The sequence below is a fragment of the Cyprinodon tularosa genome, unplaced genomic scaffold (genome assembly GCF_016077235.1).
Source record: "Cyprinodon tularosa strain WSP-4 unplaced genomic scaffold, ASM1607723v1 ctg1074, whole genome shotgun sequence".
NCBI lineage: Eukaryota > Metazoa > Chordata > Actinopteri > Cyprinodontiformes > Cyprinodontidae > Cyprinodon > Cyprinodon tularosa.
Window position 1 is genome coordinate 45,932 of NW_024037865.1, and position 24,587 is coordinate 70,518.

The 24,587-nt window shown below is 38.7% G+C and overlaps 1 protein-coding gene across 1 annotated transcript; it reads right to left on the minus strand.

Moving 5' to 3' along the window:
• Nucleotides 1-150: 150 nt before the first annotated feature.
• On the minus strand, nt 151-24,564 carry LOC119786700 (zinc finger protein 501-like). Its single transcript, XM_038290183.1, has 4 exons — nt 24,513-24,564; nt 7,299-7,472; nt 905-2,111; nt 151-854 (listed from the first exon to the last, which is right to left on the minus strand). Exons 2-4 carry the CDS (start codon nt 7,312-7,314, stop codon nt 851-853), a joined length of 1,227 nt encoding a protein of 408 aa, XP_038146111.1. The 5' UTR covers nt 7,315-7,472; nt 24,513-24,564; the 3' UTR covers nt 151-850.
• Nucleotides 24,565-24,587: the final 23 nt, after the last annotated feature.

Below are 24,587 nucleotides of genomic sequence, written 5' to 3' on the forward strand. Positions count from 1 at the left end.
GCAAAGCACATTGAATCTGTCCTAGCTTTGCTTTTATTTTCATCTGAGGATATTTTCATCTGAATAAACGTCTGTTTATGGAATATATCCAGCAGATAGCTTATCATTCAGCTAAAATTTTTTTTAGTCCCAAACATAAAACTTGTGAGGTTTTTTTTTTTTTCCTGAATAAATTAATTCAGAAAAAGTTGTGCCACTCCATGCCAAAATGGCACAGTAGGTGTCTGTCTGGATTTTTTTTTGTTCAATTTAAACATCTATAACTTCTCACTTGCTTGTTGAATGGACAGCAAACGTACTTCATCTGTAACAAAGATGTTGTTCTTGCACTTTATTATGTTTATTCCCTTCATTACAGAAAAAGTAAGAAACTATGAATTTAATCTTTTTTTTTTTTTGTTAAGGCAACATTCTTTTTTTTTTGGGCCATTTAAATCTAAGCTACTCAGGCCCCAAATTATTACCTTTCAGATGTTCACATTCACATATCCAGGATCTAAATATTTACAAGGTTTACAATATAACACCTTATCTGTTCTGGTTTCTATAAACAGAGCTGTTAATTAATGGCTTTCTCAAAAAAGACCATTAACCAGTGAGTTTCTCAACTTATGTGAAACAAATGTTTTTTTAAAAGAAATATATAAATCATTACAGGTCATGCATGAATAAATGTCATTTGTATACTCAAATTGCTTTCTCGTTTAAAACCGTTGTCCCAATTAATTCAGGAGAACAGCTTCTCACATGTGTGAATTCTCATAAGTCTATGAAGTTGAGATTCCTGAGTGAAGCTTTTTCCACAGGACATACATTCAAAAGGTTTCTCACCAGTCTGAATTCCCAAGTGTCATGTGTCAAGGAGTCATTTGACACATGAGAAGTCACCAGTGTGACTTTTCATGTGTCAAATGACTCCTTGTAGTAAAATTCTTGTTTTGTTGTACAGGAAAAAGGCTTCTCACCTGTGTGAATTCTCATGTGTCTAGTCAAATTACCTTTATGAGTAAAACTTTTGCTACAAATCATGCAGGAAAAAGGTTTCTCACCAGTGTGAATTCTGATGTGTTTATCAAGATCAGACTTAGAGGTGAAGCTTTTTCTACAAGAGAGACATTCAAAAGGCTTCTCATCGGCGTGCATTCTCATGTGACGAGTCAAACTACTCTTTTCAGTAAAATTCTTTTTACAAATGGTACAGGAAAAAGGATTCCCAAATGTGTGAATTCTCATGTGGGAAGTCAAACTATCCTTTTCAGTAAAATTCTTTTTACAAATGGTACAGGAAAAAGGATTATCAAATGAGTGAATTCTCATGTGATAAGTCAAATTACACTTTTCAGAAAAATTCTTTTCACAAATGGTACAGGAGTAAGGTTTCTCACCTGTGTGAATTCTCATGTGAGATGTCAATTTACCCTTTTCAGTAAAATTCTTGTTACAAATGATACATGAGAAAGGTTTCTCACCTGTGTGAATTCTGATGTGAGCAGTCAAATTACCCTTTTCAGTAAAATTCTTGTTACAAATGGTACAGGAGAAAGGCTTATCACCTGTATGAATTCTCATGTGAGAAGTCAAATTACTCCTTTTAGTAAACTTCTTGTTACAAAAGGCACAGGAGAAAGGTTTCTCACCTGTGTGAATTCTCATGTGAGAAGTCAAATTACCCTTTTCAGAAAAATTCTTCTTACAAATGGTACAGGTGAAAGGCTTCTCACCTGTGTGAATTCGGTTGTGTTTATCAAGATCAGATTTAGAGGTGAAGCTTTTTCCACAGGACAAACATTCAAAAGGCTTCTCGCTTGTGTGAATTCTGATGTGATCCATTAAATGTTCTTTTTTTATAAAGTTTTCTTCCAATGTTAAGCATGGGGAAGGTTTCTCTCCTGTATCTTCAGTCTCGTGTTTCAGAACAAGTTGCTCTTCATGCTCACTTATGGGGAGCTCCGTGGTTTCCTCTTTTGTCCAGTGATTTTCTAGCTTTTGCTGCTCTTCTTTTATCTGAAGAGGTTCTGGTTCCTCGTGGTCCAAACTGGAGTTCCTCCCCTGATCATAGAGCTGCTGGTCAGAGAAATCCTCCTCTTTTACAACATAATCCTGAAGGAGGTCTAGAAAGACAAACACAGCAGAAAGACTTTCTATTGTAGGTTAAAGCAAGGACACACCCTTTTTAATCATCCTTGCATTGATCTAACTACATATAAACAGATCTGAACTTCATCTCCCAGCATTAACCACAGCTCTGACATCACAAGTCAAAGGTTATGACAGACTGATTGATTATCCATCATCTGGCAAGGTTTGGACTAGGGATGTCCCGATCTCGAGATCGGATCGGCCCGATCTTTTCCCATTTTCCCATGATCAGAACTCGGCTACATTGCCTGCCTAGTTTCGCCGATCTTTACGGGAACTGCCATAAAGCACCCACTAGTTACGTTTGATGGTGGTCGCGCAATACAAACCTCTGCGGCGGTGCAAAGCAAGCATTTCAGAAGTGTCGAAGTATATTACTGTCGCGAGTGAAGACTGTCCTAAAGCTACTCTCAATGTCTGCAAAATGGCAATTTCAAAAGGAGGTCGCAACCGATCGGAGGTCACTAAAATTAGTGTTGTTCCGGTGTGTAAGTTTGCCAAAACAATGTCGGACTCCGCAATTTTCTCTGGTCCCCTCCCTGATCTGACCAGTGATGACACGTTTAGCCGCATGTCATCATTCAACTGCTGGTTGTCTAGGTGGTGTCCTGAAAACAATGTGGGCTACATTAATAATTGGCAATCCTTTTGGGGAAAGCCTGGTCTGATTCGGAGAGACGGCATCCATCCCACTTTGGATGGTGCAGCTCTTCTTTCTAGGAATCTGGCCACATTTATTAGTCCTCCAAAACCCTGACCACCCAGGGTGCAGACCAGGAAGCAGAGTTGTAGTTTAAACACACATCTCTGCAGCTTCTCTACTGTTATCCACTCTTTACTCCATCCAGACAGTGTGTTGCCCACGACCAAAATCTAATAAATTGGCAAATATTCCCAAACAAGTAAATCAAGATAATCTAATTAAAATAACTCCAATTGGGGCAAAAGTTAAAACGATTAAATGTGGTCTTTTTAACATAAGATCTCTTTCCTCTAAAAGCCTGCTAGTTAATGACTTGATTTGTGATAATCACATTGACTTGTTTTGCCTTACAGAAACCTGGCTGCAGCAAGAGGATTATGTAAGCATAAATGAGGCAAATCCTTCAAGCTATTTAAATTTTCACATACCCAAAAGTTCTGGGCGAGGAGGAGGAGTAGCAACATTCTTTCAGTCTGACTTACTGATTACTCCCAAGGCAGTTAATACTTACAACTCTTTTGAACATTTAACCCTTAATTTCCCTGATCCAAATTTCAAAGCAAGAAAACCTCTTCTTTTTGTAACTTTGTATCGTGCACCAGGTCCTTACTCTGAAATTTTAGATGAGTTTTCAGAGTTCCTTTCTGATTTGGTATTAAATACTGACAGGGTCATCATAGTGGGAGATTTTAACATCCATGCTTACATTGAAGGTGATAGCTTAAGAGCAGCCTTTAATGCTATCTTAGACACTATTGGCTTTGTTCAAAATGTGAATAGTCCCACACATTCTCATCTTCATACTTTGGATCTTGTGCTGACATATGGCATAGAATGTGAAGAAATAACAGTATTTCCTCACAACCCTGTCCTCTCTGACCACTTTCTAATAACCTTCAGGATTACTTTAACAGAGTTCTCCTCCCCCAAAAGAAGGTTCAATTTTAGTAGATCTTTATCAGATAGTGCAGTTATAAATTTTAAAGAATCTGCTTCACTTTCTCTCTCCTCTGTGTCGCTGAGCAGTACTGCAGAGTGCAAAAGCTTTGTTTATTCCTCTTTGCAGGTTGATGATTTTGTTGATGGGGTTGCTAGTTCTCTGCGTACTGCCTTAGACAACGCAGCTCCTTTGAAAATGAAAGGCTTTTAAGGTTGCTATAATTAAACCTCTGCTTAAGAAACCGTCTCTTGACCCAGATGACTTGGTCAATTATAGACCTATATCCAATCTTCCTTTCTTATCCAAAATTCTTGAGAAAGTAGTTGCCAAACAAGTTTGCGATCACTTCCACCATAATGAACTTTTTGAAGAGTTTCAGTCTGGCTTTAGAGCTCATCATAGCACTGAAACAGCTCTGGTGAAAGTCACTAATGATATTCTCATGGCCTCAGATAATGGACTTGTATCTGTGCTCGTCCTGTTGGATCTTAGTGCTGCATTTGATACAGTTGACCATAATATTCTTTTAGAAAGACTTGAATATTTTGTTGGAATTAAAGGAACAGCACTAGACTGGTTTAAATCTTATCTATCTGATCAAATTCAGTTTGTTGATGTTAATGACAGATCTTCAACATGCTCAAGGGTTACCTGTGGAGTACCACAGGGATCAGTGCTAGGACCAATTCTCTTTACTTTATACGTGCTACCAATTGGTAGAGTTATTAGACAGCATGGGATTAATTTTCACTGTTATGCTGATGATACCCAGCTATATCTGTCTATAAATCCAGATGAAGCTAACCCATTACATAAATTACAGGCATGTCTTGAAGACATAAAAACCTGGATGACTCTCAACTGTCTCCTTCTGAATACAGACAAAACAGTAGTTATAGTCTTTGGACCAGAGTCTTTGAAAAATAAGCTGATTAGCCAGTCACTTTATTTGGATGGGATTAAACTGATTTCCAGTGCTGGGCAAGCTACTTATCCAGTGTAGTGACCTAAGCTATCAGTTACTCAACAATAAATTAGGCTTCACTACCCAAAAGCTACCACCTAAAGAATTATAGCAAGCTAAGTTACACTAATGTGTTAACAGTAGCTTAACTACATCAGAAGCTACTTAACGTTGTACCAAGCTAATGTCAATTCAAAATTATTCTGATACACTGGTTAAAATATTTATTAAAGATCAGCCAATGACATATCACAGTGTAAAAATTGCATTATGATCAGCATAATAAAAAAAAAACTAAAGTAATTACTAGTAGACAAAAAAATAAACAATCTGCTGTTATTAGAACCAAATTAAAGGTACTGTGTAGTGTTCTGCACATCGAGACATGGCTATGAGTTTGCATTCAATGGACATCTCTAGGGAAAACAAAACCCTACAAAAGGCATCTTATTTCTTTAGGGTCTCAATTAAACAGTCGATTCAAGTAACAAATGAAACTGTTTACAAAAAAGGTGAACAAATAAAGACGCTAATTAAGAGATATATATACATTTATGTCTCACTGTATAATTTAATTTCTACCTACATATTTATTCATTGTATGTTGGGGGGTAATTAATTGAATGCTTATTTATATATTGAGCATGTATTTATTTATGTATTTATTTTTATATATGGGAGTTCCTCCATACCTAAAAAATCTTATCTGTTCAAATAAGCCTTAAAACAGATTTATGTAAACATCCTGTCTGGTAAATTAGGCCATAAAAATATAATATCGAAGTTTGGCTACTGCTCTCTAATGAGAATATCTTAATGGCACTCATCAGATTTAACTATCTGGAAATTAAAGGCGCCAATAAAGTTAAAGCTGATATATTTTTCTCATTTTTATTTAAAAAAATTGACTGCAGTTGACTGTTTTAGTGAGTGTTTTGCTATGTAAAACAAATGGCTAGTCTTGGCCACATGAGCTCTCTATGGCCAAGAACCTTGAAAATCACTCATGTTTGAATAACTGAACATTATAAAATACCAGGCTAATCAAATTTTACTATATAATAACTGCATAAACTTTTTTTTTTTTTTAAACACTTTTTCTTAGCCACTTGGATAGTCCCTTTCCATCACACACTGCTTGTTGGTAGGTGGGAAGCTTTGGTTTTACTAATTTACATATAGCATTTGGCTAAAATGTGTTGGGATTTATAATGATGCTAGATATTTTTACTTGCATACTGCAGGTGGGAAAATCAGTGATTCACCTGAATGTGAGTTCTTAGGTTGGTGTTAAATGTCCTGGACATTGACAACGGTTTGGTTTTTGGATTGCAAAGCAGACATCTGAACACGTACTTTTTATCAGAGGATTCAACAAGTTTCATAATCTCTGAAGATAAGGCCACAGTGTGATAGGGACAGTTGGCTGCTCTTCTTGCTCTGCTCCTATCTCCTCCTCCATCCTGTGTGTGTGGCTCTGTGTGTGTGCGTGTGTCATTGTTCGAGTTCCACTGCAGTGCGCATGCGCAGGTTTCGTAGACACAGACAGGAGAGGCAGAATAGAGGCTCATGCGTGAATGTCCAACGAATAACTCCGATTGATGTTTCAAATATAGAAAACCTGGTTTCATTACTTAGTTTTGCCCTGGATTTTGTAGCGTTTGTGGACGCTACGTTGCTACTTGATAAAAATAATAACGTCACTACTGGAAAGTTACTTGATAAATAAAGCAGCGACGCTACGGTCAAGCTACTGGAAAATGTAGTTAAACTAATAGCTTCGCTACATGTAGCGGCGCTACTGCCCATCACTGCTGATTTCAGATAATAAAGTGAAAAATCTTGGTGTTGTTTTTGATCAGGACCTGTTGTTTAAATCCCATATCAAGGAGGTTTCTAGAATTTCCTTTTTTCATCTGCGGAATATTGCAAAATTGTCCAGGGTTGATGCTGAGAAACTAATCCATGCATTTGTTACTTCAAGGCTGGACTATTGTAATTCTTTACTATCAGGAAGTCCACAAACTGTAGTTAAAAGCCTTCAGCTGATCCAAAATGCTGCAGCCAGAGTTCTGATGAATATGAAAAAGAGAGATCCTATCTCTCCTATCCTGGCTTCTCTTCATTGGCTTCCTGTTAAATCCAGAATAGAATTTAAAATCCTCCTTCTCACATATAAAGCCTTAAATGGCCAAGCTCCATCTTATATCAGAGATCTGATTGTTCCTTATGTTCCTAACAGAGCACTTCGCTCTCAATCTGCAGGTTTACTAGTGGTTCCTAGAATTTCTAAAAATAGAATAGGAGGCAGATCTTTTAGTTTTCAGGCTCCTGATAACCGCGGATGTCTGGGGGACAGTGATTCGCCTACATGTTATGAATGCTGGCGTACCATGAAGAATAAATTATGAACAGTTCAGTTTGTGCCTTCAAGTCGTTGCCCATAGGAAGATGTTACTTGGATATACCTTAACGGAATTTCTTCAGAACGGCTCCAAAACACACAAACCTCATATGAGTGAGTAGAACATGATGTAATAATGTAAAATCACCTATGGGGAGCTCCATGGTTTCCTCTTTTGTCCAGGGATGTTCTGGTTCTTGCTGCTCTTCTTTTATCTGCAGAGCTTCTGGTTCCTCTTGATCCAAACTGGAATTCCTATCCTGTTCATAGAGCTGCTGGTCAGTGAAATCCTCCTCTTTCCTAACATAATCCTGCAGGTGGTCTGGAAAGACAAACACAGCAGAAAGACTTTCTATCAGTGGTTAAATAAAGGAGACTTCATATAAAAGCACCAAACTCTCTCCTTGAGGTTGAGGAGCAAGTGAATCCTATCAAGCAACCTAAAGATATGAAGTTCATTCTGGCCTGATTTTGTTTCCTCCACAAATAATTAAGTAAGTAAAGCATTCAACACCACAGTTTACTGTCTGGCAAATGAGGAAGTAATGAGACACCCTACCCTTAGCAGCGCTTCCTGTTCACCTCTGCCTGGAAGAGACACACCCCAGCTCAATGTGTCAGAGGTTAAGCAGATTTTAAATAATTTTCTAATTAAATTCCTCTGCTCTTTCGTATTAAAAATAAGCATTGTGGTAAGAAAGAAAAAAAGGCCTAAATGATAAAGCCTTAGTATTTTTTGCTAAAAATGAAGCAATCGGCAGGGCAACAGGGCTGTTTTTTTTCCCTTGTAAAAATTGTTTGAACCACAAAATGAAATGACTACAGTTAAAAAAAAGATCACAGTGACACAAGAATTCAGTTGTTAGACAAACTTTGTCGATTTGTATACAGAGATTATACAAAATGAAATTTTGTTTAGTACAGCTTTACAGACAGTAAATGAACCTTTCCATTGCATAAATTGCAGCAGTGATAAAATGTAAACAGCAAGGGAGAAAGAATGTGATGCAAAAAAAGTTCAGAGCATTATTTATATGGTGCAAATATGCAGTATTTTTGGTTTGATTATCAGTGTGATGAAGGGTCTGACATGATTTAGTTTTTGTCAACAATTCAGCTATCTGATGGTGGTGGGGAAGAAGCTGTTGCAGAATCTGATGGACCCGCATCCAATGTTTCAAGGCCTCTTCCCAGAGAGCAGCAGGGATAACAATCCATGGTGGTGGTGGTGGTGGTTGGGGGGGGGGGGGGGGGGGGGGGGGGGGGGGGGGGTTAGTTGAGGGGTCATTGATGATGTCATGGGGTCTGACTTCCTTAACTGTTGGTTTAGCCCTGATTAGCTGGGGCCTGTTTATAAGTCTTGACTGTAATGGAGGCAGTGAGGTCTGCAAGGCCTGGATGATGAAATGATCACTTTCAATCCCTTACATGGAAATGCAGTATCCAATTCTGGACACTTCAAAAGATGTTTCTGCTCATCTGGGAACTCTTGTCTGGGTTCCCCATCACAGAAAAGCAAAGTAACTCACATATCACTCCAGAGAAGGGCTCTTTATTTCACTGCAGAAGAAAAAGACATTTGACCAGATCAATTGGAAGACAGCATAAAGGAGGGGTCAGATGGTTGAACCATATAATATTGATTTATACATATATACATATATATATACATATATACATATATATATACATATATACATATATATATACATATATACATATATATATACATATATACATATATATATGTATATATGTATATATATACATATACATATATACACATATATATACACATATATATATACATATATACATACATATATACATATATACATATATATATATACATATATATAGATATATATATGTATATATATACATATACATATATACATATATATACACATATATATATACATATATACATACATATATATATACATATATACATACATATATACATATATATATACATATATATATATATATACATATATACATATATATATATATATATATATATATATACATACATATACATATACATATACATATACATATATACATATACATATATATATATATATATATATATATATATATATATATATATATATATATATATATATATATATTGTTACGTCCCGCTAAGGACACAACATATTTGAGGTCACGGGACAACAAATGAGGGTTCAAAAGTTATTTTTATTTATCACTTCTCTTCAATTAGTTCTTCTTGGTCAGCTTCTTCTGATGTTCTGTGAAGGGAAGAGTAAGATAAGGCCCTCAAATCCCATGCCCCAAAAGTAAAAAAAACCCAAAGTAGCAACAGAAAGTTGGACCTGGCAGGCCGGCCAAACAGAACAAAACGGTACAGCAGGGGGCCAACCCTATACAGGGCCGTCGAAGCCCCTACTGTTACCGGACTAAAGACCAAAAAATATCCTAAGAAAAGAAAAATCGAAAACAGGACTACCGGTCCCGCCAGGCCAAAAACTCAAGAAAAAAAAGTAAGAAAAAACGGTTAACAAAAATACCGCATGGCAAGCTGGATCGTCCGCTGCAGGCCGCAGCAGAAAGACAAGTGCGCACCGCGCACGCTAGAACCAAAAGGAACAGGTGGAAAGCGGCGTCCCAAACGAGGTAGGAAAAAAAAAAGGAACGCATTAACGTGCTGAAGGCCAGCCTATTTATAGGCGGGCGACAGCACCGCAAATTAACATAATTAATTTACTAAAGAATCCCAAAATATTTTAACAAAAGATCCTTTAACTAAAGTCTGTAAAAAAGCAAAAAAAAGAAATAGACAAAAAAAATCCTAATGTGCCCGCAGCACATAACACCCCCACCCAAAGACTCTGAATGGGGTCTGAAGTAAAAAAAAACTCAACCCATTCAGAGAGAAAGAAAAAAAAAAAGAAAACGGGACTAGAGACGCGAAAGTGCGTCGGCCACTACGTTGTCCTTACCACGAACATGCTGTATAGAGATGTTAAAAGATTGGAGTCGCAAAGACCAGTTCATCAAGCGGCGGTTTTTATTCCGCATGCGAGCCAGAAAAAACAACGGATTATGGTCCGTAAAAACAACCACAGATCCGCTAGAACCTCCAACATACACCTCAAAATGTTCCAAAGCAAGGATCAACGCCAATGCCTCCTTCTCAATGGTGGAATACCATTTCTGACACTTATCCAGTTTCTTAGAAAAATAAGAAACCGGATGTTCCACCCCATCAGTACCGTCCTGGAGCAGGACAGCTCCGACACCAGAATCACAAGCGTCCACAGCCAATTTAAACGGTACATCAAAACGAGGGGCAGACAACACAGGGGCATTAACCAGCAAATGCTTAGTTTGCTCAAAAGCAGCTTGACATCGATCAGACCAAATAAAAGCGACTTTAGGGCTAAGTAGGTCTGTTAACGGGGCAGCCACAGAGGAAAAGTTTTTACAAAACCCCCTGTAGTAGCCAACCATCGCCAGATAGCGGCGCAGCTCAGTACGAGTGGTGGGTACAGGGACAGAAAGAATGGCCTCCACTTTAGCCTCAACGGGGCGCACTTGACCTCCCCCCACCCTTTTTCCAAGATAGGTCACCGTCGCATGGCCGAATTGGCATTTAGAAAGATTAACTGTCAAATTAGCCTCACTCAGACGCGTAAAAACAGTTTTTAAATGATCAACGTGCTCAGTCCAGGTAGCAGAACAAATGACCACGTCATCCAAATAAGCCTCACAGAAAGATAAACCCGACAAAACAGCATTCATTAGCCGTTGAAACGTCGCTGGGGCGTTACGCATCCCAAAAGCCATCACGGTGTACTGAAGGAAATCATCGGGTGTGACAAAGGCGGAAATTTCCTGGGCTCTCGCCGTTAAGGGCACCTGCCAGTACCCCTTTAGCAGGTCCAGCTTGGTAACGAACTGGGCAGCCCCCACATGGTCCACACAATCCTCCATACGAGGGAGTGGATAACAATCCGGCCTAGTCACCCCGTTTACCTTCCTGAAGTCCGTACAAAAACGGTCCTCCCCATTGGCTTTAACAGTAAGGAGACATGGTGAACTCCATGCACTACTGCTGGCAACAGCAAGTCCATGTTCCACCATGTACTCCACCTGCGTCCGCAAACGGCGCCGCTTGTCTGGATTCACTCTGTACGGATGTTGTTTAATTGGCTTGGAATCGCCAACGTCAATGTCATGGCTGAGCACACGAGTCTGAGTGGGAATATCAGCAAACAGAGACCTATAAGACTGGATCAAATGAACCACATCAGCCTGTTTGGAAGAGTCAAGGTGGGACAACAAGAGAGGCAAGTCCCGCAAAACCGCTGAATTCGGAACCTTCCCTTCAGTAACAGCCGGGGAAAAAATGTCACCTTCAGGTTCAGCACCGGACAGCTCCTCCCGTGCATCTGCAGCCGCCCCGACCCCTGCGTCATCACGTTCACTGGAAACACAACTGATAGATTTAAGCAGAGCGGGCGCACGTTCGATGTACGGCTTCAGCATGTTCACATGACACAAGCGCGAAGTCCGCCTCCGATCAGGAGTAGAGATCAGATAGTCACGATCACCAACCTTTCTCGTGATCGTATAAGGCCCACTATAGCGCGCTTGCAAGCTGGAACCAGGAACCGGAAGCAACGCTAACACTTTCTCCCCAGGCTGAAAAACTCTCAAAACTGCCCTTCTGTCAAACAGGGACTTCATTTTAGCTTGTGCAGTTCTAAGATTCTCTTTAGCAATCTCACACGCACGCCTCAACTTCAGCCGGAAATTGCTAACATAGTCCAACAAGTTCTGGTCAGATTTGTCACACAACCACTTCTCTTTCAACAGCCTTAAAGGGCCGCGAACAGTGTGAGCAAAAACCAAGTCCGACGGGCTAAACCCCAGAGACTCTTGAACCACCTCCCGAATGGCAAACATCTGTAAGTGTACACCCTCATCCCAGTCTTTTTCAAACTCCAAACAGTAAGTGCGAAGCATTGTTTTTAAAGTTTGATGGAAACGCTCAAGTGCGCCCTGACTCTCTGGGTGATAAGCGCTGGAATGACAGTGCTTAATGTCCAACTGACGTAAAACCTGCGCAAAAACTCTAGACATGAAATTAGAGCCCTTGTCAGTCTGCACAACCCGAGGTAAACCAAACAATGAAAAAAACTTTGTCAATGCTTTAACCACCACAGGCGTAGTTATTTTACGCACCGGAAAAACCTCAGGAAAACGAGTAGAGGTGCACATTACCGTTACTAGGAACTTATTCCCTGCTTTAGTTCGAGGCAACGGCCCCACACAGTCAACCAACACTCTCTCAAATGGTTCAGCGATGGCTGGGATGGGATACAAAGGAGCAGGAGAAATCGTCTGATTCGGCTTTCCAGATACCTGACAAAAATGACATGAATTACAGTAGCGCACGACAGCGCTCTTCAAACCTGGCCAAAAAAAATGACGCAAAATGCGATCATAGGTCTTTCTGATGCCAAGGTGACCCGCTAACGGATTATCATGTGCCAACCGCAAAATCTCTGAACGATATGGAGATGGAACAACAATCTGCTTCACCACACTCCACTCTTCAACAGGAGACACATTCAAAGGGGTCCATTTACGCATCAGGAGACCATCATCCAAAAAATAGCCAGTAGAAATGGAGTCAGGCTTATCAGTTAATGCATCACCGAACAATGACTCCAAACTCTTATCATTTTTCTGGAGCTCGATCAACTGCTTCCTAGAACATGATAGTGTATTCACATCCAACACGTCATCCTCCACAGTTTGCTTCAATGGAACATGTTCGGATTCAGCGTTGAACAAAAAACTTTCACTCAAGTCACACTCATCTGTACTCTCATCTAGACGACGTTTAAGTGCTGCACGCGTAACTGCGCACGACGTGAAAACATCTGGGAATTTACGGGCGAGCGCATCTGGACGGTCGCTCAACACCGGAACAGGTGTAACATCTGGGGTAACCAATACTCGACCCCCAGCCAAATCGTTGCCCATGATCATGGAGACGCCCGCTATTGGAAAACTAGGACGCACCCCAACGACAGCGTCACCAGACCACAGCTCAGATTGGATCATGATTTTATGCAGAGGAACGCAGATGTCTTGCATGCCAAAGCCACGCACTGGCACATCAGAACCAATCGCAGAGTCGTTATTCAACGGCAAGATTCCCTCCAAAATAAAAGATTGAGAGGCAGCGGTGTCTCGCAATATTTTTACAGGGAACTTTTCACCAGTTAGAGACAAAGAAACAAACCCATCCATAATGAAAGGCTTAAAATCAGCATACTCACAAGGTGGTGATGAAAGTGAATGAGCATCGCCTTCCACAGTTCTAATTAAAGCGACGGGCTTGGTGTTCTTTCTCTGCAAAACCGGGCAATTGGCTATAACGTGTCCTCCCTTTTTACAATAAGCACACGTCCTAATAGTTTTTAATTCCAACCTGTTATCTGATTTACCTCCCACGCCACCGAGCGCAGCAGATATCTCTGGTTCAACAAGCGGGGCAGATTTGGCATACTCCTTCCCATTATTCCCATTAGTTTCAGAGTAGTCAAACTTACTAAAAAGATGTGAACGCTCGAAATTACTTTTGTGCGTTAACATGTACTCATCAGCGAGCACCGCAGCTTCTGAGACATTTGAAACCTTACTTTCATTCAAGTAGGTGGTAACTTTCTCAGGCAAATTATTTTTAAAATCTTCCAACAAAATAAGTTGCTTAAGCTGCGTAAAATCGGCAACCTTCTTAGAAGCGCACCAACGATCAAAGAGAATTTCCTTATCTCTTACAAAATCCACATAAGTTTGATTATAGCGTTTTTTTAACTTACGAAATTTCTGACGATAAGCCTCAGGCACCAGTTCATATGCCCTCAAAACAGCACTTTTAACTTTGTCAAAATCAAGGCTGTCAGCCACAGAAAGAGACGCATATGCCTCCTGCGCTTTGCCACTCAATGCACACTGTAACAACAAAGTCCACACATTTTTGGGCCACTTAAGTGTGAGTGCCACCCTTTCAAACAAGATAAAGTACTTATCTACATCCCGCTCATTAAACGGAGGAACCAGGCGAACATTTCTACTCACGTCAAAATCAGTCGATTTGGGATGTGAAGAACCAGCACCAAGCTCGAGCTCCTTCAAACGCAGTTCGGCTTGTATCTTGCTTGCATCAGCTTGTATCTCTAATCGTCGCTGTTCAAGATGCAGCTCCTTTTCCCTCAAAGCAAGCCGACCCAATTCAACTTCCAGTTCCTTCAAACGAACCGGGTCATCCTTCAAAGAAGTTTTCGATGGCGATCCAACAGGACTTTTCGGTAAAACTGTAGCAGGAAAAATTCCTATCTGCACCAGTGCGTCTAACAACTCAGCTTCAACTGTTCTTCTCTTAACGCGTTTATCTACGGTAACCTTGAAATGCTCGGCTATTAACAGCAACTGATCCTTTGTGCAGTTACGCAAAGTATCCAACGTGGGCTCACGAACAAACTCATCCAGGTCAAACTCCATATCTACCCCTGGAATCAAGCCACACCAAATCAGGAACACCTCTGCACAAACAAAGCTACAGCACCACCAGAACCGAATGCACTAATTAATCAGCGCAACGCGCGTCAGCTGCGCAAAAACACACACAAACCCAGCACAACTGCCAACAAACAAAAACCAACCGAAGGACACGACCTGTCTCCAAAAGCACACTTTGTTTAAACAAGCCCCCAAAAATATGTTACGTCCACTAAGGACACAACATAATAGGGGACACGAAAGGCACGATTAGTTTTGACAAGCCCCCAAAAATATGTTACGTCCCGCTAAGGACACAACATATTTGAGGTCACGGGATAACAAATGAGGGTTCAAAAGTTATTTTTATTTATCACTTCTCTTCAATTAGTTCTTCTTGGTCAGCTTCTTCTGATGTTCTGTGAAGGGAAGAGTAAGATAAGGCCCTCAAATCCCGTGCCCCAAAAGTAAAAAAAACCCAAAGTAGCAACAGAAAGTTGGACCTGGCAGGCCGGCCAAACAGAACAAAACGGTACAGCAGGGGGCCAACCCTATACAGGGCCGTCGAAGCCCCTACTGTTACCGGACTAAAGACCAAAAAATATCCTAAGAAAAGAAAAATCGAAAACAGGACTACCGGTCCCGCCAGGCCAAAAACTCAAGAAAAAAAAGTAAGAAAAAACGGTTAACAAAAATACCGCATGGCAAGCTGGATCGTCCGCTGCAGGCCGCAGCAGAAAGACAAGTGCGCACCGCGCACGCTAGAACCAAAAGGAACAGGTGGAAAGCGGCGTCCCAAACGAGGTAGGAAAAAAAAAAGGAACGCATTAACGTGCTGAAGGCCAGCCTATTTATAGGCGGGCGACAGCACCGCAAATTAACATAATTAATTTACTAAAGAATCCCAAAATATTTTAACAAAAGATCCTTTAACTAAAGTCTGTAAAAAAGCAAAAAAAAAGAAATAGACAAAAAAAATATATAAATATATATATATATATATACAATATATATATATATATATATGTACATATATATATGTACATATATATATGTACATATATATATGTACATATATATATATATACATATATATATATATACATATATACATATATACATATATACATATATACATATATATATATATATATATATATATATATATATATATATATATATATATATATATATATATATATATACACCCAAGTAAACACCCTGTGCAATAACCCTGTATAATGATCCTAATATAAATAAAAAAAGCTGTTATAGGCGGAGGCTGTGTATATACTGTATATTTCCAAAACACCTTTCTCTTCCTTTGCCACGTTCTTCTTCTCTTTTTACTATTTGAGCTGATGTAACGAGTACATTTTTCCACTGTGAGATCAATAAAGTAAATCAATCAATCAAGCTGGAGAAGATGGATGGATGGGTGTTCTTTTTTTTTAGATTTATCTATCCTAATTTTAGTTGCAAAATGAGGTTCTTCAGTTTATTTTACTTTACTATTACTATTTTACTTTTATATAGACTTTATCTTTTGAATTTTAAAATTGTTTTTCCCCCCCCCTTTCAGTTTCAAAATTCGGTTTTCTAGATCAAAATAAAATGTTTCTGAACAATATTATGGCTCCAAAGTAGCTCCACAGATGTTCCTCTGCCTTCATGGAAACAACAGTTTTCTGTTGGTTGAGTCTGAAGGTCTTCACATCCGACCCGTATTTATTAGTTAGATGAACTTCCAGAGATGTAGAACTTGTTAACTGCTTGAATGTGGAGGCGTCGGGTCCTCAAACCGGTCTGGGAAAGATGCTGGTTAAGATCAGCCCATTAACTAAAGGCTACTGGTGCTGATCTGCTAAACTCTCACAGTAGGAATCATTCTCCTTCTCACTGTTCATTTCTGTTTGGAGAAACATTGCGTGATTTTCATTATGTTTGTCTTTAATAATAGACTTGTACAGCAATTGTTTTTTTATCCATGCTTTAAATTTTGATAGCTGTGAAAAATAAAGCAATATAAAGTGATATTGCAAAATCGTATTGTGACTTAAGTATCGTACCTCAACAATCATGCTAATACTCACCCCTACTGAGCAGTGTGGTTGTTCTGTAGGTGCTGAAAGGTTGGATGTGTTACTACATGTAACACATCCAACAGTTACAATTACAGTTGGTCACAGTTATCAGACTGAATGACGTTAATCATTTAAACTCACAAACCTTTGCTCAAAACCTGTCTGTCACGAGATCAACTGCTTCTTTCAGCTCCACAGGATTAACTGATGTTTTGTCTACAGCTGTGGTAGCCGCTTATTCACTGGACTCATCTGCCATTCAGTTTGTTTACGCTTCTTCTGACTGGATGGGTGGAGTCACGGGATAAGACACACGCTGCAGCGTCTTAAAGGGGACTAGAGATACCAGTCACCAGCGCGCACACAAGCAGAACTCTGAAATTAAATATATTTCTTTTACTGATTTGGGAACATTGTTGCCCGTTATCGTAGTGTTGTGCCATATGCCATGATCATACTTTCTGGACATTCATAACCAGTGTCCATATTTCATCTTGATAGGATGACCAGAGGAGAACACGCAGCTTTGGTGAATAACAGCTGGGGGACTTCTGCAGCCCCCCCTTTCAGCCAAAGCAGTCACATGGAAGTCACAGAGGTGGCTACCCCCCTCTCTGTGTGAGGACAGACAAAACCACAGAGCACACAGGATTCTTGCTCTTTTGCCTCTTCTGCTCCTGCTCTCAAAGCTGTGGTCCGCCTCTGCTGGTTCTCCACCACAGTGGAGATTTAATTCAATTCAATTTAATTCAGTTTATTTATATAGCGCCAAATTCACAACACATGTCATTTCAAGGCCCTTTACAGTTCAACCAGATCATACAGTCAAATTGATACAAAGTTTTCTATCTAAGGAAAACCAGTTGATTGCATCGACTCATTGATTCAAATACAATTCCTCACACTAAGCATGCTTGTAGCGACAGTGGAGAGGAAAAACTCCCTTTTAACAGGAAGAAACCTCCAGCAGGACCAGGCTCAGTGTGAGTGGCCATCTGCCGATTTAGTGGAATCCTGATGTCTATTCACTGCTAGCTATTTCAAAGAGGGTAAAGAATCATTTAACTAAAGGTTGTTGGTTCTTGATTAAGCAAATCACTCAATAAAACATTATTTGGCCAAATAATGTTTTATTCACCTCATGGATTTGCATTGTGAATTGGTCTGAAAACATTCCAATTTCTATAAAATTTGTGAAAGGCTAATTTGATCATATCACAAATTCTTCCAGATAAACTTTGGTGTCAAACACAAAATCCATCTTAAACTCTAATATGGTTTTCAACCATGTTTCCCTTCCTCTTTGTACATAGTAGTTAGTTTAGTTTAGTTGAGTTTTACTAGACTTAGTTGAGAGTGTTAAACTGAAATATGTTTGACTTGGAGCTGAATTATTTTTGTTAATAAACTCTTATATTTTGAACAGAAGTTGTGGTGAATTTATTCCATGTATGTGCAGAATTAACTGTTTGACAATGATTAGAGCTGGAATCACTCTTTCATTTATTGTTCTAACTTACAGCCAATAGGGCTGTGTGTCATGAACAGTATATAACAGCCGAAACAATATCTGATTAAATAAGATATTTTAATCCCCCCTTTCAGGGATCATAATAAACATCTTAAAGTATCAGAAATATAAATTCCCAGCTGGCTGGGAACTGAAAAGAACATAAAATCACAACAGTAGTGAATGTCAGTAACTGTAAACATTCATTTTATCACCCAGGCCTGCATGATGCTGAAGAACTGTGGTAGTTTGTTCTTCTCAAAGTGAGCTGATAAATGGATAATGGATCAATTCTCGCTCTTTTACACGATGAACATGTAGAAACACACAGTCAGGATGGAGGACAGCAGATACAGCTTTCATAAATCCCAAAGAGGGTTTGAAAGATTCCGCTGTTGGAATAATCTAATCCAGGTTCAGGTGTCTGAGTGTTGTAGTTTTTAAATTAGAACAGATTAAAGACACTTAAGGTGGTGAGAAAAGAGGTGGAATAGCCCTTTAGTCGTTAGCTGAACCTGAAGTCAGCTTCAGCTTGGTTTCCACAGTGAGGTCAGAAAAAGACACCAAGATCTAATCAGGGATCAGAACAGCCTCCATGTTGGAATCTAAGCATCAGAAACCATTGATATCTATAAACATGATAGAGCTCTCATGGTGGCTCGCTGGACGGTGATTGGCTAAGATGGGGCGTGTTCCCACAGAGCAGCAAGAAGAGGGACTTGTTTCCATGTTCAGTGAGCCCAGCCTGCCTGTGTTGTTTCAAGTTTCTTTCTCTTTATTTTAGATTTTGAAATCAAACACTATTAACACCATTTTGCATTCCTCATGAACATCTGCAAATTCTAAACAGACTTTAGCAATAAAAGTAAATTATGAAAGACGTTTCTGCACTACATTTGATTCCATTTAAAACTATTCTGTCTCGTTACTGTACTGTGACGGACGTAACTCAGTAAATTATTTAAAACATTTGTCATATTTTGTTTTTCATGGGGATTATTGATTTAAAAATGTAACACAGATAGAGCAAGGAAGGGTTTTCAAGGAAGAATTAAAGTTCTCATACTAATTAGATTCGTTGAATAGAGAAAATTGGACACCTTAATTCGCCAAATATTTTTGAAGAATTATTATATGAACATTAAATTGTAATTCCTGCCTAAAATCACTTTAAGGCATAATATTGAATTTATTCTGCTGAACTCACCTCCCCCAGCACTGAAACAATCCACAAAATACACAGAATATGACTATTTTACTTTCCAAAAAGTGATTTCTGCATTATTTTTTTTACCTGCAAGGTATATTTTCTGCATAAATTTGCTTTATTCAACTCTAAGGCATAATATGTAATATATCTTACTGAACTCTCTGAACAAAATAATCAAATTTTCCACAAAATAATGATGTCAAACGGTATGTACCACAACAAGTGCTACAGCAACTTACTGTTTTCAAAATAAAAGTGTAGGCCCTAGATTTTAAAGCCGAGGAGATATCAAGCTAGAATATTTAATTTGATCTTATATACAAAAAATGATAGATATTTTGATATTTCATATGCAAAACTAAAAGTTGCATTTCCTGAAACCAGTCCAGTACCATGATCCCTTATAGTTATGTCAATTATCACAAAACCTGGAAACTATTGAGAAAAACTGCCAATATTTAGACATAAATATTTAAAAACTATTAAGAGACTTGAAATAAAAAAATAAAAGCCCTAACTCTTGAATCCAGCAGAGAACTATGATCCAACACTGAATAAGTCAATTGATCACAATTCCTGGATGCTATTGAGCAAAAATGTTAATATTTTCATTAGGGATGCACAATATAATCGGCCCTCTATCAGTATCGGCCTGTATCGGCCTTAAAACTAAATATCCGACATCGGCCACCGGCCACGACCGAGAACCTTTTCTGACAGTTTTAAAATATGAATTACAATACACAATCCCAATTCCTCTAAAACAACCACAGTTGCCGCAAGCCGGAAATCCACCACTATGCTGGAGAACTTTAAGCCCTGCAGTTCCTAACAACAGATAATTTTATTCCTTTTTTAAGAAAAAACTTGACACTTGTAGTTATGTCATTTCCTGTTTCATGTGACAAGAGTAATACTGTAGCTATAGAAAAACTCCATGGAGCCAAAAATGTGCCGTTATATACATAAAGATTACATTTCTTTAAAATTACCCGCAACAAGAAATTGGAATTAAGTTTTTGAATAAATTTTTTTCCCAGGCCTAGTAAACACCGGCACTAAGGGATGCTGTCAGGCTGAAGAAGGAGTCCTATCGAGTCTGTTTGGTTTGTGGGACACCTGAGGCAGCAAGCAGGTATCGTGACGCCAAGCGTGCCGCTGCCCTGGCGGTCATGGAGGAAAAAACTCTGGATATTTGTGTTCCATCTTCTTCAAAAGTTACGCCTATATTTTCCACTTTAAATCTACAGTGTGTAATAATTACAGGGATATACAGTCAGAAATGTAATATATTATACATAACTATGTTATTTATCATCATCTACGAGCTCAGCCTCTTAACCTTAATATTTGCGTTGCCTTAGAATTCGTTATTTATAATTACATAGGAGCGGGTCTCGCAGCCATGGAGGCAGACATCTTTGCGCTACGGCAGCGCAGAGCCAACAAACTAGCGATTGCGAGATCGCCCATTACGCTCGAAAGTAACTACGGCACGTTGAGAGAAATGAACTGAGACGGTACTGAACAATAGATGGCAGTATTAAAATTATCTATGTAAACAAACCTCATCACTTGAGAAGGTAGGTGATGCGGACGTCGTGGAAGACATTTTGTCCCGTAACGCTCGCTGTACTGTTGGGGGGGAGAAGCGGTGGGGGGGAGATGTTCATGTTGCTGCGGTCTGCAGTCTGGACGTTAGATATCGCTAAAAATTACACACTGTAGCTTTAAATCTCAAAGTATTTTGAATTTTGTTTTTATATAGAAATATGAAAATTTTTGCTCAATAGCTTCAAGGACATGAGATCAATTAACTTAAAATCAGTGTTGGATCACAGTTCTCCATTTGCTTCAAGAGTTACGCCCTTTTTTTCCTATTTCAAATCTTTAATATTTCGTTCTTTAATTTTTAGATGGAAATATTAGCGTTTTTCCTCAATAGCTTCCAGGTCATGTGATCAATAGACCCAAAATCAAAAATTGGATATCAGTACTCTATTATATTCAAAATTTACACCTTTACCTTTTGCATTTCAAATCTTTAATATCTATTTTTTATTCATTTATTTTAGGGCTGCAACAACGAATCGATAAAATCGATAAAAATCGACTTTTAAAAGCGTTGGCAACGAATTTCATCATCGATTAGTTGTGTCGCGCGATTATTGCGTCATCCGCTGCCGCCATTATCACTGCCACTTGACTGAAGGGGAAGAAAAAAAAAGATACGGCAGAGCGAGTCAGCGCCGCAGGTGCGCAGTGTTTCCAACTCAGCGACTTAGTCGCTATATTTAGCGACTTTTTAGACCCCTCCAGCGACTATTTTTTTTTAAAAAAGTGACTAGCGACAAATCTGGCGACTTTTTACGGTGTCATTGGCGGCTTTTGGAGACTCTTACGTGAAAGCATGTATCGTTCCTACTCTTGTCCTCCAGCGGCAGCTGCTGCCGTGGGGCGCCTCCCCTCTCCCAACCCCGTTCTCCCGCAGGAATCTCTCTTAGCGCTGCAATCAGAGCCGCAGGATGTACTTGGAGAAGCATCCCGCTGCAGCCTGTTTCAGCGTCCAGACTGCAAATGAAGCGCGCATGTGCCGGGATTGACGGTGCAAATTGATCACAATAATTAAAATAGCCTTTATAAATCTTGCAAATTATGAGGGCAAGGCTTTTGAAGTTTAAATCTTCTGGCAAAGATAAAGTAAAGAAGATCCTGCAATTTATGGAAGTAAAGTATAAAATCCAGCAAGATCAGTAATATGTCAATTAATTATATGCCACATTACCATGTAAATATCTGTCTTTGGAGGATGTGTTTTTTAGCACCCCTAGTTCTCTCATTTTTATTCCAAATACAATTTATAATTTGAATCACAGGGCTATTTTTTATCTCTATGGTTCAGTATTTTCTCAAGTAGCAACTTTAACTGCTATACTTTCCTGTCTTAAAAGGCAGAACTCTTCTAGTAAAAAAAAACAAACTCATTTGTTGAAATGGGGGGGCCTATTGTTTGAACCCCTTAGGGGCTTTAGAAAACAAAAATGCCTTTTTTTGCGCTTTATGAAACAAAGTACACTATATTTTGTGGATGTACAGCTACATTTTTCATGTAAGTTTGCGTAGTTTTAACACAAACATTTATTTTTCATATTGCACCAGTACAGTTAATGAGCAACCTGTACTTGTGTGCTTGTTTGTTCTGTCTAAAATGTTTATTTTGGAAAAAAATATTAATATTATAAAATATAATATATATATATATATATATATATATATATATATATTAAATAAAATAAAAATATTTTTTGTCCGATTCATCGATTAATCGATAAAATAATCGGCCGATTCATCGATTTTTAAAATAATCGTTAGTTGCAGCCCTAATTTATTTATTAAAATATTAGCAATTTTGCTCAATAGTTTCCAGGTTTTGTGATGAAGTGACACAAAATATATAATGGATCATGCCACTGCAATGGTTTAATAAGATACACCTTTTAATTTTGCATATAAGATCTCTAAATATTTATAATTTTTTGTATACAAGATAAATATCAATACCAATAAACAAATCTTGAAACTGGCGTAACTTTCTGAAGGACTGGTGTGGACGTTGGGCACAGAAACAATCTGTTGGTTACACATACAGAGCTTTTTCAGCTAAAAATGGCAACAGAGTGTATATTTATATACATTTAAAAAGCTGGGCTTATCAGGACCAATACTCAGAGTTACAGATTCAAATGAACACAGATCTGTTGTTTTCTTATTGAACAGAGAATCAGACTGCAGAGCTTCTGGAGATCCTGAAAATGATTTTTTTCAGGCATCATTATATTGGTAGACATGTTCATAAATCTGTTTTTAAGCAGAACAGAGACACAGTTAGGAACACCTACTGATTTAAAGGTAAAACAGATTTACTGGGATATGCAACATACAATAAACTATATCTCCAAGTTTACAAGAAAAAAAAAACATGCTATAATAAAATACAACATATCTTTTTGTCTTTTGTTGTTCAAAAATACTCATAAAAAGCTGTGCAGCCAACCCAGAATCACAGGACACAGACTTTAAATTAAAATATAAGTCAGTGTATAAATTATTATTTAAATATAAGGTTCGATATATAGACTATGGCTGTTAATGACACATGGGACAAATTTCTAAATCTGATTTTGCTGCTTGTTGAAGGAGGACAATCACTGATTCAGCTTAAAGGGAAGCCATGCATGGATGGATGGATTTATGAATTGAAGTTGTGTCCATACTAGGGATGCATGATATATTGCTGTGACATTGGATATGGACTGTTATTCGTCATTTTTTACGCATTAATGTTTTTGAGCCCTTTATGAATAAAGCACTAAAGGCAGGCATCTGTGTAAATGTCCAAATTAAAACTGACTTCCCTTTTTTTTTTTTTTTTTTTTTTTTTTTAGCACAACGTGAACTCACAATCAACAGGACTTTTTCCAGATTCTGTTTACAGTGGTGATATTTAAATGACAGGATGTCTGTAAATGTTTCCATCAGTGAACCATCGCCAGCAGGAGCTGCTGCTGCTCTCCAGGATTCAGTTACTAACTTTCCAAGGAGCTCCGGACGGAAATTCTGTCCCTGTTGAGAGGAGTGTGACGTTATAAGGGTGGAAGCTTTAAAACTCCAATACCCAGCATGCAACAGGGTTCAGGGCTATGTACGGTAACCTCGCGAGAGCTGTCGGGTTGTGGAATGTACGGCTGTACAGTTTTATTTGTTATTATAAATTAAGAAGTAAAACACAGAGAGTGGAAGCTCCAAAAAACAATAAACCAATAAACTCACACTCGAAAGGCTGCAATGACCAAACATGATGCGGACTTTAGCCTTTCATGGACTCCCACTCTAACCGGAACTTAGCTTTAGCTTAGCATGTTGATCTCCTCTAATCAGTTTTCCAATCAGATGAGGCTAAAATCCACAGTGTGCATCATCAGGGAATCGTTTCTATCAGGGGTTTCCTACCTATCCGGTGTAAGATGATCTGGGGGATCCTGGTGAAATCCAGCAGTAGATGTTGATCGTCCATCTTTTCCTCCG